The sequence below is a fragment of the Drosophila teissieri genome, chromosome 2L (assembly GCF_016746235.2).
Source record: "Drosophila teissieri strain GT53w chromosome 2L, Prin_Dtei_1.1, whole genome shotgun sequence".
Lineage (NCBI taxonomy): Eukaryota > Metazoa > Arthropoda > Insecta > Diptera > Drosophilidae > Drosophila > Drosophila teissieri.
In genome coordinates this window covers 5,662,248-5,676,180 of record NC_053029.1, presented here as the reverse complement: position 1 = coordinate 5,676,180, position 13,933 = coordinate 5,662,248, and the positions used below count along the sequence as shown (strand labels likewise).

Here is a 13,933-nt window from a genome sequence, read left to right as displayed (position 1 = left end):
TAGTTTGGATATAAGATGTGATACATTTAATATACTATAGATATTTAAATTATTAGCATGACTTGAGCAAGAGGTGCCATTTATCACATAACCTATTCTTAAATTCTAAGTTAGTCCACAGTATATATACAAGTATATATACAAGTATATATAGAGTATATATAAAGTATATATAGAGTATATATGGAGTGCTCACTGTTAGCCCAGTTGCAATGCGTGTGTGGACCTATTTTCCCACCGTTTGTAGTTGGCTTGTTTGCTCCAGTGTCTTTTACTCTCTGCCCTTTCAGTTTTAAGCCCAGTATCGTATCGCTGTGTCTGAGTAGTTTGTGGAAATTCTGTGATAGGGGAAATGTATCCGAGTACTTATGTAACGATAGGTATATCACGGTTTTCACTGCAGTTTTAACAACTTCCTTGACAGTTTACCATAATTACATAGTTGTAACTTTTCATGAATATATATATACGCGTAATTTAGTGCTCACCTGCATCATATTGTTACAACTTGTGTGTAAAAACGAGAGCGTTATTAAAATGAAAGCTTCATACATTTTAGCTCAAAAAACGTTCATTCAACTACGGTATGCAGAACACTAAACTAAGTCTGGACCAGACATAAACCCACATATCTTGCAGAACACCAACAACCAAAAACTCCAAACAAAACTAAACAAAAAGTTGCAACAAAAGAGCGAAAAACGGAAATAAATCTAACAGAACGGCTTTAGTAGACGACTTTCGCCCCAAGCCAGCAACAAAACCCACAGAAAATTTATACCCATGGTTTTTGATTTCTTTTTTGGCCTATTGTCACAAGCCATACACAAACCATACAACATGGTATAGTTGTATGTAGAAGGCTATATATGTGCATCGCAGCTTACATATGTCAACTTTTGTGCCTTGTAAGGGTAATGTTTTCACAGCAGAGAAGATTTGCTGCTGATTTGGCCACACCACAAGGAAATCCAGGACCTAAGTGCTTGAACTGCACTCATTCAAACCGGTGGAACAATATCCTTATGGAACTATCCTTGTTTGGAAAGTATTATAATCCTTTTTATTAGAAGAGCTACAAGAGCAAGTCAACTACTTCTACAGCGAATACATTTCTTACTGATATGTTAAATGCATGAACTTAAAGAAAGGAAATTTCCTTTTAAGACATATAAATTACTATAAATACGAATTCCTGAAATATTTTGTGGCAAATCACACCAGCAAATCAATATACCCACTGCGACACTAGAGTGGAAAAGTGGCATTACTCACAACAAATAAAGTTGTTGGATTTTTGTTTTAGACGCTTTAGGTGAACGGCACACAAAGCTAATATTTTTTCGCCCGAAATTTATGTCTAACGATTATTTCAGCTGAACGAATACAACTCACTCCAGCGACCGCAGATCAAAATCATTATTTACACATGTATCGAAATTGGTTTCTCAGTCTAGTACACGAGTGAATGGATTTCATCGCAATGGAGCGAATGTTAATCTTTAAGTCTTTCCAGCAGCTTAGCGACATAATGTCCTTATTAATATTTCCGCTTCCAAATTGTAGAATTTTTTCAATTACTTGGAAGTAATCGGCTCTTCTTATAAATATTTAAAATATTAAATATTAAGTGTATCCTTTGGCCATATGAATATTTGTAGTCATGCGATTTAGCTCAAAACCCCTTATATATTTTAGCCGAATCAAATAAATTTTAGAACCCGTTGCAAACATGCAATTACACGGGGCTGCAGGATGCGCACATCCTGCTTATCTACATCTGAATGCAGGAGATACATACATACATATGTGTATGCGGCATAGCTGCGATATCTGCCACATGTGCAACTCGCACTTGTTTGTGGCCCAGGAATATGGCATCCGTTTGTTTTTGGCCCTTCGTTAAGTCATTCAAATTAGATTGCATTTTGGCCAACGTGCCTGGCATATTAGCCGAAATTAAATGCAATATCTAACCAGCGAACATGTTCCCTCCCAACTTATATATATTTTGAAAAGTATGAACGGAAAGCGTATGGCACAGTTCGTACTTGGTAGTGGCTAACAAATTGATATTTTTCACTAATGGTAAGAGGAAGTAAAACCGCTTCAGTAAATACATCATAACATATTGGTAAATAAACATGAAAAACATGTGGGGCTGACCTAAAAAAAAGAGAAAATGTGGGTAACAATTGTAGGGGCAGGACTACGAGCCACAATTCAACACAAAGGACATGCAGCCATGATTTTTATGAGCTTGTATTTATATGGTTTCCTTATATCCACGCCGTAATAGCCAAGGGTCCTGATTGCAGGACAACATCCACACAACAATGCCATGAAGTTGTGCCCAACCCAAGTGGAATATCGGATGGGAAATAAAATTGCTTTCTCGTGCACTTGTACTCGTACGTTAGTGCGATTGTTCTCGAAGTAACCTTACCGGGAAATTTATGAATATTAAATAGCATTCACATGTATCCTTGACGGAATAATTAACCATGGTTACTAGCTGGTTCACCTATTCAAAAGGAAAGTATAACAACTACTCGTATATAAATCGAATACCAACTACATTTAATGAGTGCCTAATTGGTCAGCTTTGGTCATTAATTTATAAAAATGAACCTGCATCAATATAATTGTCTGTATTTCCCGCGACTCCTTTGTGAACTGACTTATTTAATAAAACAAAGTTGTAAAAGCAGCTTAAGATGACTCCCCGAAACATGTAATGCCACTTAAAAACATATTGCATGAAAACCCCTTTTTATTAACATTTTTATGCCTTCGCTTAAACGAGGCAACAATAGTCACAATCGCCACTCTTCAATCTCCTTTGTTGCTGCCAAATAATCGTAACTTTTATTAATTGGCACGACAACTGCCTGTGCGGAATTTTTGAATTTTAAATAAATTCCCCTTGATGGCTTCAGGATTTCGCACAAATTCGAGTTTAATTGTGCGGCCAGGCTGGGGGACAATAAAATAATTTTACGATCATTTTCCTGCCTTCCCGCATTTCCTTATCCTTCTGGCCAAGTCGAAGTTGAACCACAGCAGCCAAGTTGGAGTTGATTTTTCCGGACTCCTCAGTCAGGTGGCTTCTGCAGGTCCTGTGGGACCAAAGACATCCTCGTATCCTGCCCATTTTCGTCTGCACTTCCTTCGACTTTCTTGTCTGCACTTTTGCGGCTGACTTTGGCACAAAACACGATGGAAACAGGTGTGGAACAGCCGGCTGAGTTTCCCTTATGACGGTATTTTTTCCCTTCGCTATTGCCCACATCACCAAGTCACTGGCCAAGAAAAGTCAATAGCCATCCAGCAGTTGCAGAAGGAAAAGCAGTAGCTATATACATAGAAGGGGAAAAACTCTGACAACAGAAATACAAGCTCAAATGCAGGTGGCTTACAAACAGAGCAATTGTTTCTTTTCTGGGTTCATTGGGCAGATTGAAAAGGCGAAGTGAGGCGAGTGTCCAAGGAGCTTGGGGCAAAGCACTTTAAACTACAATTGCAATGCATTTAGGACGATATTATTGCCATGAGAATAACATACATATTCGATTTTTCAGATGAGTTTTGGAATGAAAGTGTATTTAATATTTGTCCATCGGTGTTTAAACACTTCACGTTTTATTTCCCACAAATTTAGAAATATATTTAAGAATCAGGATCTTTTATTTATATTTTTCCATCGGTGTTTCAACACTTCACGTTTTATTCCCCAGAAATGTAGAAGTATACATATTTAAAAAGCAGGATCTAATATTAATATTTTATCATCGATGTTTCAACACTTCACGTTTTATTCCCCACAAATTTAGAAATATATTTAAAAAACAGGACCTTTTTTTTTCACCGGTGTTTTAACACTTTACGTTTTATTCCCCGCAAATGGCACAGCATTTGTGTCGCGTGTTCTGCAGCACAGAATGTGAGCAACATGACCAAGTAATGTCTAGCATAAGCATAAAAATCCTTCGCCTGAAAGCCGCAAACACAACAGCGTTTAGGACTCAGGCCCGTCTCCTGTCCCCGGAAAAGGAGCCAAAGGAGGAAGGACGAAGGATGTGCTCCGGCCGGGTGTCTGCAGATTAGGACGAAGGTCGCGATGGCTCGTCGGTGTCTCCTGTCTGAGAGTACTCACTCTGCTGTGGGCCATGATTTAATTAAAGTCTACATGTGCTAAGTAGATCTTATTCTCTGCTCGCTCATTTGGTTTATTTGCCTATTTTTTCCGAGCCCACTGTTTCGCCTGCTGGCCATAATTGATTTAGGCATTTACTGCATTAGGCAAAAAAAAACCAAAAAATGCCCACACATTAGGAATTAAGTCAGGAAGAGCAGGGCGGAGATAGCATATTTGATTTGTCAAGCCAAATTAGGTCAGTTCTCAGTCTCAATAGTGACTTTCCTGCAAACATATTATTCTATTTACCTTCTCGTCTTCCTAATTAACTTGTGCCTTCTTTATGGCCAATTTCGGCTCACAATTGTGTGATATCTAAAATTCTAACAAACTTAAGTACCAATGTTCGGCAATTGTTAATCTATAGCACATGCCATAATTCAAGGGACAGAGAGGGAATATGCAATATTGAATTATACGTCTGTAAATACGAGTGAGAGCTACTTACACAAGGACTTGACTGCAGGATGCTGTTGGATGGCAGGACTCGAGTGCTGTTGCTCCATTGTCCAAGCTCTCGAAATGCTTATCAGTATCACGAGGATTGGCGTTGCGATGCAACCGAAGCGTTTTCCATGCACAGCCATGGTCCTGCGAGCCGGATCTTACTTATTTATATTTATTTACACCTCAAAGGCGGTTGGATGAGTGTAATTCAGCCCCACAACTTTAGGTATCTTGGTATTTTACATTACTGCTAATGATTCGGTTCCTTAATCGTTTTTGAAGTGCATTCTGTAAAGAGAGAGGGAGGAAACGTTTTCATTAACGCTATTAGTTGTGAAATATTAATTAAAAGCTCTTAAAATTAATTAATTTGAATTATTGCAGCTATTCGAATGCTGTTTAACTTTACTGAAATCATATATAATGATTTATAAGGAGTGCAATTTAATATGTATATCTTACAGAATCAAAAGGATACAAATCACATCGATAGTTTGTAAGAATTGGTATGTGTAATTTCAATTTCTTCTTCCATCGAATTCAATGTTCGTACAGAATTTAACCGCAGCAAACATTGCTATTAACCGTGCTGCTTCATTATAAATGTCCCTCATTCACATCATTTATCCGCTATCAAATTGCTGCGACATTAATTTATTTTCTCTGCTGCAAAATGTGCGCGTTTGTGTTGGTTAAGCCCCCATATATGCCGCCCGTAGTGGCAAGTTGCTTATCGCCGCCATGTCACAGGAGCAGTTTAAGCATCGCAATCGTATAGTATTTACATTCCGCAAGCCGCACTCAAATAGTTTTTTATTTGGCCATTTGGACATCAATTGTGCAGCTGACAGGTGGGCTGGGCTAGCCTTGATCACTCGCGAAATGGGCAAAGGCCAACAGCAAGCAATTAAAATGTTAATTTGTACACAAACTGCGCTTTGTTCCACTTTAAGTGCTCCACGAACGATCCAAGAGATATTGTATGCAATAAATATCGACACTATGTCCTTTGACCCTTCAGGCCATCGCAGCACTTTAATGATTTCATCCGCTGGCGGTGTTCCGTAATGAGGTGTTGGTTGTTGGGTTGTTCGGTTGTTGCGATGCCAATCAAAGAATGGCGGTCGAATTAACACGGAATCAGCTTAAAATGCACACAGCAATTGTTAAATGCGTGGCATCGATGGCTAATTGAATTTAGTGCTTTCTCGGCATGCAAGAATGATTTGTTTCATTGCTATTTGGATGATGATTTAATGCCAAACTGCATGCATTTTCATCGCGATAATGGTGCATTTATGATGTTCAGCCATCGCAATTTAAAAGCCACAAATATAGTCTGCTGGTAATTACTAGTATATACTGTACTTATATGATTGAGTCACTCGAATTCAAGTAAATCCACTTATCAAGTTTGAACTCTCACTTTTGTCTGCCGTTGTGTACTTCAGGCATAAATGCAAGTTAATTAAGCAAACCTGGTTGCACATTAATCACCTGGACACCGGCCAAAAAGCCACAAAAGCACCTGGAGACCACTTGATCTTTAAGGAGAAAAGCCAAGAGAAAGAGAAAAGCTCGCCGGCAAATTCAATTAGAAAAACACGAAAGGCGGCGAAAAGCGCAAGGAAAATGGTTCGATTTCAATGTCGGTTTCCCTTTTTTGGGGGCTGTCCCCGGACATATGTATTCATTCCCCATTCAAGCCATTCTTTATAAGGTTATAAGATTAATGAGAGACAAGCTCATCTAGTTCTATTCCCTCAAGCGGCACTTAATTAATGCCACATGCAAAGAGTCCTGCGAGGTCCTTGGCCTTTGTCGGGTCCTTTTAAAGGCAGTCCAACAAGTTTTCTTTTAAATTTCGGTTATGGTCGTATTAAACGAGGTTCCACTACAAAAAGGTTTGCCAGTTTGCTTAAATATTAAATGTAATTAAAAGTTAATGTTATAGCAGTAGATTGCAACTTTATTATATGCTAGAAAAAAAAAGCAACAAATGCTTTTTACCAATATATAAAACAATGCTAGAGCTAACATTTGACCAAAAATCAAATGAATGTACAAATGCAAATGTTTGAAAAAGTTTTAAAAAGTCAAAAACTTGGTTTGTGGAAAGTTCATTTATTGACTGAACAACTTTGACCCTTCCCATTACATTTTTGCGGTTTAGGGAATTAATTACCGTCCTTACTTCATATCACCACAAGAACTCATTAGGAATGAGGACTCACTTCGACGTCTATCCGCAACACACCTGCTCATTAGGATGTTACGATTTTTTATTCTGCCCCGGATTTCGGCGAAAAAATGCGAGGGAACTTCAGAAGCAGATAAGGCGAAGGAGGAGAAACTTCCATCTCAACTTGGAAAAACTTGGATTTAACATTTATTTTTGCACAAAACTCTTGGTTGTTTATGCAACTGGCAGGAATTTCAGCTGAGGTCGGGGAGAAATGTGTTTTGCTTTCTGTTTCAATCCTATCGCTAAGCGTATAATTTGCAAGAAATCCGAGTAACAAATGCATTTTCCATTGGCATTAAATCACGTCGCCCGTCCGAGTTCATTTCCGATGAGAAATAAATGTTTTGCTCTGATTTATCTGTGCTTCACGTTTAGAGGGGGGGAAATCGAGCCACGTTAAATAGGAACGAGCTGTGTAGGTGGTTTAATATTAATGTAATTAAAGCTGTTATTCGACTCACTTTGGATGTCAGCAGCGCGACGAATATTTCCATATGTACGAGTATTCATCTATTTAAGCATCCAATGTTAGTATGTTATTTTGCTGGTTTCCACATACAAGGGGACAATATCTTTCACTGGCCGCATAAAGCGGCCTCCAATTCGAAACTTCACTTTTGCTGCAAGAGCCTTATACACTGAGCGAAATCGAAGCCGATCGATCTTAGTTGCGTCGCGCACAAGTGGGAAAAACATGCGACAGTTGGGCAAGCTGGGTAAGTTGGGAAACCGCGACACCGCAATCGAATGCGGCAACTACGAGATATCCTTTCGTGGCCAAGTCCACAGTCTGCGATAAGGATTCGAAGTCACATCCGCGCCAAAGGACGAAACACGTGCGCCGCGACTTGAAATTCAGTTGATACTGCGGCATCCGAGGCCGGAGCTTTTCCGTATTGTTGTTTCCTCCTCGCTGCAAGTAACCGATCCGATGTCAACCGAGTCCTGCCAGCCACGAACAGGACCAATCCGAAAAAGTACGAAGCTGGGGCACTCCGAAAACGGCTGACGTTGCGGCGAACTCGGGAAATCCTTGTATTTCAAGGGGCGACAGTCTAAAGGGGAAATTATGCGAGGAGTATTTAAGCAAATAAAGATAAGTTGGAACGTAACTTTGTTGCTACAAATAAGAGAAAATTATATCCATTCATGGTATTTCATAGGAAAACACATTCTTATCCCATTGGTAAAGACATTATGTCTTAAAATTATTAAAATCAATTTAACTTAAAAAAAAGGATTTTTCAAATGTGCAACTGCCTCTTTTGGTACACACTGCTTTGTATGTTTCACTGCTTAGGAATGTCCCTTCACTGCTTACATAGGTAAAAGACATGTATCCAATCAGAATTTAGAACTGGGGAAATTTTAGTACCTTCAAACAATTGGACTGCTTTCAGGGCATATAAACTGCTTAGTTTCGAGAGAACAGTTCTAAAAAAAATTCCCCGGGAAATATTACTGATCTATTTTCCATTCGTTTTTGGGCAATATAAACTGCTTTCAAACAACACTATCATTCTAAAAATGTACCATTGTGATTGGGAATTTGGATAGAGGTAACACTGCTTTCCATGCCAACAGGTGAGTTCTGAATCTTACGAATAATCTTAATACCCCAAAAACATTGAAAAATACGCCATAGTAATTTTCGGGTTTACTTCACATCTTTCAATTTTAGTTTATTTATGCAAAATCGTGTTTTCCATTAAATATACAAATGAGATTTAAAATCGAATCGAAAGTTTCGCGCTTTTATGCAAGTATTGAGGATTCTACGGAAATGTACACACAATTGTAAGAAAACTATAAGTAAAAGTATAAAAATATTTGAATCTATTGTTTGCCTTCAAAATGCAGTTGGAATTGTTAAGTTCAGTTAACATAATAGTGTTAACAATTCGCGCATCGCCACAAAAAACGCACTTAAATAATTACAATTACAAAATTTTGATGATAGAACTTTTCACAAAACTCTCAAGCCGTTGTAAACGAATTTAAAAATAATAATTTCTCAACTCGGAGAAAAATGTTTAAACATATGTTGTACAACAGAAAATTTCTCGTGCCTTTAACTAATTTCTCAGTATAGAGGTTGAATTTACTAGATTGTTAGTGTACACTATCGGCGGCATCCACAAAGATTTGCTCGTATTGCTTTTTCTTAATTAGACTTGACGAGAAGTTGTTGATGAATGTGAATGGCTTCTTGAGTTTCGACTGATAGAACATTTTCCGGTTTTTTAACTAATTGCGAAAAATTAGGGCTTCCTTTACTATTTACTATGACGCGTATTGTGTTTGCATCTGCTGCAGCTGCTGATGATGTTGCTGTTCGAGTGGTAAGCGTGCCTGACGCTTAAAATCATTTGAGCTTGGCGTATGCGTCGACCTTTTTGTGAAACTGGTTGTAGTACTCCAGGGCGGCGTTACGCGTCTGGTTCAGCGCCTGATTGATGTTCTCGGGCGAGAGACGGCCACTAAAGAAAGATCACAATCATAAGGGGATGCATTCTCAAAGAAATCGGAGCCAGACAGGCGGTCAAACTTACACAAGCACCTTTTCCTTGATCACCGCGGCAGACTTTTCGTAGCTGCTGACTGCCAAATCGCTAGCGCCCGCGGCAAAAGCTTCGATCTTGCCCGACAAATTGGGCACGTATTGGTCAATCTACAAATTAGATAGCACATATTAACAAAGGAGCACGAAAATCAGTTAATCAGTTAATTCAAAACTGGTTTGCGAATGACCTCATCCACACGGCGACTAAAAGACACTTACGAATTTGGCCACAACGGGCCACTTGGCGCCAAAGTATCCCTTGCCGCTCTGGTAAGCGTTGCAGGCCGCATTCCTCGCCAGCTTCCACAGGTCACCGGTGGTCTTGATCGCCGGCTCTGCGTACGGCGGCACATTCACTTCCGCCCACTTGTAGCCCCGTGCTCCGGCGCTCATGACCGTGTACCAGGACTTCTGGACATGCGGCAGTACTCCGGCATTCTTCAGCACCTTGCCGGTGGCGGATTTCTCGAACACGCCCTTGCCGTTGACCTCGGTGTCGTAGTACAGAGCACCGGCAATCAGGGCGATGATGAAGATGCTGCCCAAGGTCCACTTGCAGCAGCCGCATCTCTTTTTCTGTGCCGCGGCATTCTGTTTGTTCTTCTTCTGCTGCGCGCTGCTCTTCTCCTGGACGCTCTACAAAGTGTAAAATAAGAAAATTAATAAGAATGCTACACTGTTAAATGGTGGGGAAGATAATATTGTGGAATCATTCGATTAAGTTGAATTGTTTACCTTTTTGGCGGCCGGCGCTGGTTTGCCGCCCTGTTTGTTACTTTTCGGTTTAACCTGAGCCATTTTCTAACTTAATTTCAATGCGTTTCGATTACAACGAGTATTTCTAGTTTTCCTCAGCTGTTCGCAAAAGATATTTAATTATTTATTGTATTTATCATTGCAATTGTGTTTGCTAAAAAGAATGACGAGACTTTTTGAGCTTTTAAACCGAGCTTTTTTTTGCGACTGAGCTCGATGACCTAAGATTTGAGAATAAGCAAAAACCGCGAGTGGGGATAATTAAAAAATTTTAAATACGTAGTTATAAAACCAATTTGTCCAGATACAAAACATTGATATTCAAACTGCAGCCTATCGGTTAAAACTCGATTTTTAATATCAATTAAAATGTTGCACAAAATTTTAAGCAGATTAGCTTTTATGAATCTACTCTGTGTGTCATATATATTTACTGATTACTTTTAAAAGTTGAAAACGAAATCATCAACTTAAAGTACTGCGAGTGTTTTTAAACTGATATCATGAATTATTTTTTTTTTTAATTTCTGGGAAAAGCTAAATTTTAAATTTGGGCAGCATCAACATACCTTGCCTCTGAACTAAAGTATCATTTACACTCACAATAGTTTCTTCAAATTTCGTGGACAAAAGAGTTGAATGAACTATGGCTTATGCCCTCGAAATTTCGTCTCTTTTTTATGCTTTCGAAGTGAAAGAAAGAAAGAATGGTAGAAGGCCGAGAATCAGGGTCACCGTGGACATGCCACGTGTTGAAGTAGCCGAAATCTTTAAATTGTTCTTTTTGGACGCGGGGATTCGGAATCGTGGCGTTGCGAGATATTCAGGTGAGAGTGCGAAACTGCACCACTGTGCAATAATGAGAGTGAGAGTGCGGAGGAGAGGCGAAGAGAGGAGGAGAGTGCGCACAAACAGGATGAGAGAGGGGAGTGGGAGGCGGTTGACGAGTGGCCAATCGCAGCTGGAACACATCAGTTAATAAGAAATCAAAAATAAGCGTCAGATCAGCCCAAAATTTGGGTGTACCGATAAGAATGTGACCTGATAATACAGCAATTTATGATGCCCAATGGCCATGCCCACAATGATGCCTAATCTCTCTTTTCGAAAGCAACACGTCCGCTCTGCTCGGAGAAATTTAGCGGCAACTGGAACCCGCATGGCAACGCTATGGGAAAAGTGCAGCTATAGCTGCCACCAATACCAGTGCAAAACGGCGGAATACACAACCGTTAATGATGACACGCACACTTATGCCCGAAACGCACTTTGCACTGCAACAGCAACAACAATTGCGACAACGCGATAATTAAGGTGCGGACCATAAACTTATGCTCACTCCAGGCTTAAAATGCCAGTTTAATTGCGGAGAAATTTCGGGCGAACGCCGGCTAGCGCTTTCCATCTCTTTCTCGCAGCGACGTCGCGTTGGCAGCGTCTCCTCTGAACTCTAACTTCATTATCCGCTAATTTTTGCGCTCCTTCTGCCCGATAAGGTTTACTTCTACTAACTGCAGTCTAAAGAGCTCAATTCATTCTTTTTAGCACCGATTGCAAATAATTATTCACTTTTGGCTGTCAGTTCTACAAGTTTATACCTTCGTTTTTCTTTTCACGACAGCAGTGTGACCAGACTAGGCAATGCACAAAAGCCAGGCCACTTTCGAACGCTCGACGAAAATAATGTTACCAAAATGTGTGAAAATTCAAACTTGTAAACAGCGTTCGGCGAAATTGTTTTTAACGGCTAACAAAATAAATGTATTATCTAAATACTAATTTTCTAAGAAAGCTACACAATCATCATTCAACTTTTTTCTAACTGGGATCAAAGCCGTTTTCGTAGAAGTTTGTGATACATTTAAGCCGCACTTACCAGCAAAACCTCCTTTAAACTATCTAGATGGCCTTCATTCCGCTTGCTTCCCTGCAGTTCTTCGTTCAGATTTTCCACATCTTGGAGAAATGAGTGATATACAGCCGACGTAGCCAACTCATGGGTAGACGTGGTCCAATTGTCGTCTTAGAAACGGTAAGAAGTCGATATTAGATAACACATTAACGAAAAGTGTATGTACAGAATGCTGAACCACCCTCCAATTAAAAAGATTTTCACAATTTTGTCTCGTACCTATAGCTTTGAGTAGCAGTAGACTAGGCAACTGTTGCTTCTTATAGTTCATGCGCCACACCCGAAGGCAATCATCTCTGCCGCTGCTGAGCAGACAACTAATACAGCCTTCGATCTCATTAGTCTGCTTGGAGCTGGCACTGATTTCCCGGAAGAGCGTAAGGAATATGTTGGCATGCTTCACAGGACTGTTGATATAGTTTTGCTAGACACAAGAGGAAGAAATGTCAGTGAAACGGAAGAAATACTATCAATTGTTTTCAGACTTACAAGCAACAAAAGCGCACTTCGCTTCAGACTTTGCTGCCATTCCTTGGGCAGGTTTGAGTAGGGCGCATTCAGTGCATTGTAGGTGGCAAAGAACTCCTGCTGGTTAAGCTGCAGAGGATCCGACGTCTTCCGGGTAGCTGCTGCACTCAGAGCCCGCTCCATATACTCGACCACAAACTTGGTGTACTGCTTTAGCTCCAGGTTAGGCAGCATCAGGTTCTGCCACACGCGAACGCCCTCGTTTAGCGACTGATAACCGCCCTGGCCAATGGCCCACAGAATACTCAGGCAGATGTTGCTGCGGTTCTGGTAGGAATTCCTCAGCAACGCAGTCTTGGCCAGGTTCCTAGAGCAAATGTTCGGCCAGTTTTGACCGATCAACTGTAGGATCAGCTTGTAACCTGCCACAGTCTGATTATTGTTCAGATCCGTTGACATGCTATCCAGCAGGGAGTAGAAAAAATACTCCAGATTTTGCTCGCCCACACTGCCCAGAAACTCCACAATCGAGTACTTGAGCGAGGCACTGGCCAAGTTGCTGGGATACTGAGCCGAGCGGCCGGAGAAGATGGGATCGCAGTCATAGGACAAGGCTTCATTGAAGTAGCTAGCAATCTGGGGGATAGCTTTAGGTTAGCAAGGAATGAGGTAAATCCGCTTAAGAAACATACATGGCTTAACCAGCGCAGCTCGGAGCCAGGACAACTGAGCTTCACCTGCTCCAGTTGGGCTGCAAAATCGTCCCGTGTGATGTTTCTCAGGGCAAGCTCCAGAGTCTTTGGTTTCGCGGCAGCTGACGACGTGGTCTTTTTCTGGGTCGAGGCAGCGGCATTCTTTACGGTTTGCTTTTTAACTGGCGACTTAGTGGCTTTTGAGGAAGATGAGGCACTTGAACTGGATTTCGCAGGGGAATGGGACTTGTTGTTGTTGTTGCTGCTGCTGATGCTGGAGCCGAACAAATTGCGATACCGCTGAGTTGGCACTGCGAAGTGGATACAAGGGCGGGGGCAAATATGTTATCGCAGTACCAGGTGCACTCGTTCAATGATTCTTACGCAGCTCCTCCAGTTTGGGCAACTGGGCCGCAATACGCTTCTGCTCGTTGTGCGCAGTCACCTTCTTGTCCAGGTTCTTTTGCTTGCGCGACTTGGAGACCACCTCCCATTGTTCCGACATGTTGCGAGCAGTCTTTTAATTGATGGAATTAAATGAAATCAGGAAATGCAGGCGGCCGGCAGAATAAAAAGCAACAAGCCGAGAGTGTGACCAGCGCCGCTTAAAAGTTATGTGGGCGACTTTCAGTAGTTGAAATACCGAATACTA

At 40.8% G+C, this 13,933-nt stretch overlaps 2 protein-coding genes across 5 annotated transcripts in view; both read right to left on the bottom strand.

The window, feature by feature from the left end:
- LOC122614153 overlaps positions 1-4,785 on the bottom strand; it is a 35,407-nt gene extending 30,622 nt beyond the window's left edge. Inside the window, exon 1 of the mRNA XM_043788650.1 lies at positions 4,647-4,785. Coding sequence (XP_043644585.1) covers positions 4,647-4,785 — 139 coding nt within the window. The remainder of the gene's footprint in view (positions 1-4,646) is intronic.
- Positions 4,786-8,538: 3,753 nt separating this feature from the next.
- LOC122626022 (transmembrane protein 214-B) lies at positions 8,539-13,880 on the bottom strand. Of its 4 annotated transcripts, XM_043806122.1 has the most exons (8): positions 13,666-13,880; positions 13,282-13,592; positions 12,611-13,225; positions 12,341-12,545; positions 12,086-12,231; positions 9,673-10,089; positions 9,443-9,561; positions 8,539-9,370 (listed from the first exon to the last, which is right to left on the bottom strand). In XM_043806122.1, exons 1-8 carry the CDS (start codon positions 13,784-13,786, stop codon positions 9,256-9,258), a joined length of 2,049 nt encoding a protein of 682 aa, XP_043662057.1. In that variant the 5' UTR covers positions 13,787-13,880; the 3' UTR covers positions 8,539-9,255. The 4 variants fall into 4 exon arrangements, with proteins under 4 accessions (XP_043662057.1, XP_043662058.1, XP_043662059.1 ...); XM_043806123.1 differs by lacking the exons at positions 12,086-12,231; positions 12,341-12,545; positions 12,611-13,225; positions 13,282-13,592; positions 13,666-13,880 and adding exons at positions 10,189-10,308; positions 11,808-11,893; XM_043806124.1 differs by lacking the exons at positions 12,086-12,231; positions 12,341-12,545; positions 12,611-13,225; positions 13,282-13,592; positions 13,666-13,880 and adding exons at positions 10,189-10,308; positions 11,779-11,799.
- Positions 13,881-13,933: the final 53 nt, after the last annotated feature.

Coding starts and splice junctions, on each gene's coding strand:
- LOC122626022 (XM_043806122.1), bottom strand. CDS start 13,786: ATGTCGGAACAATGGGAGGTGGTCTCCAAGTCGCGCAAGCAAAAGAAC. Junction 12,546..12,610: donor GAAGTGCGCTTTTGTTGCTT/GTAAGTCTGAAA, acceptor TCTTGTGTCTAG/CAAAACTATATCAACAGTCC. Junction 9,371..9,442: donor ATCAAGGAAAAGGTGCTTGT/GTAAGTTTGACC, acceptor ATCTTTCTTTAG/TGGCCGTCTCTCGCCCGAGA.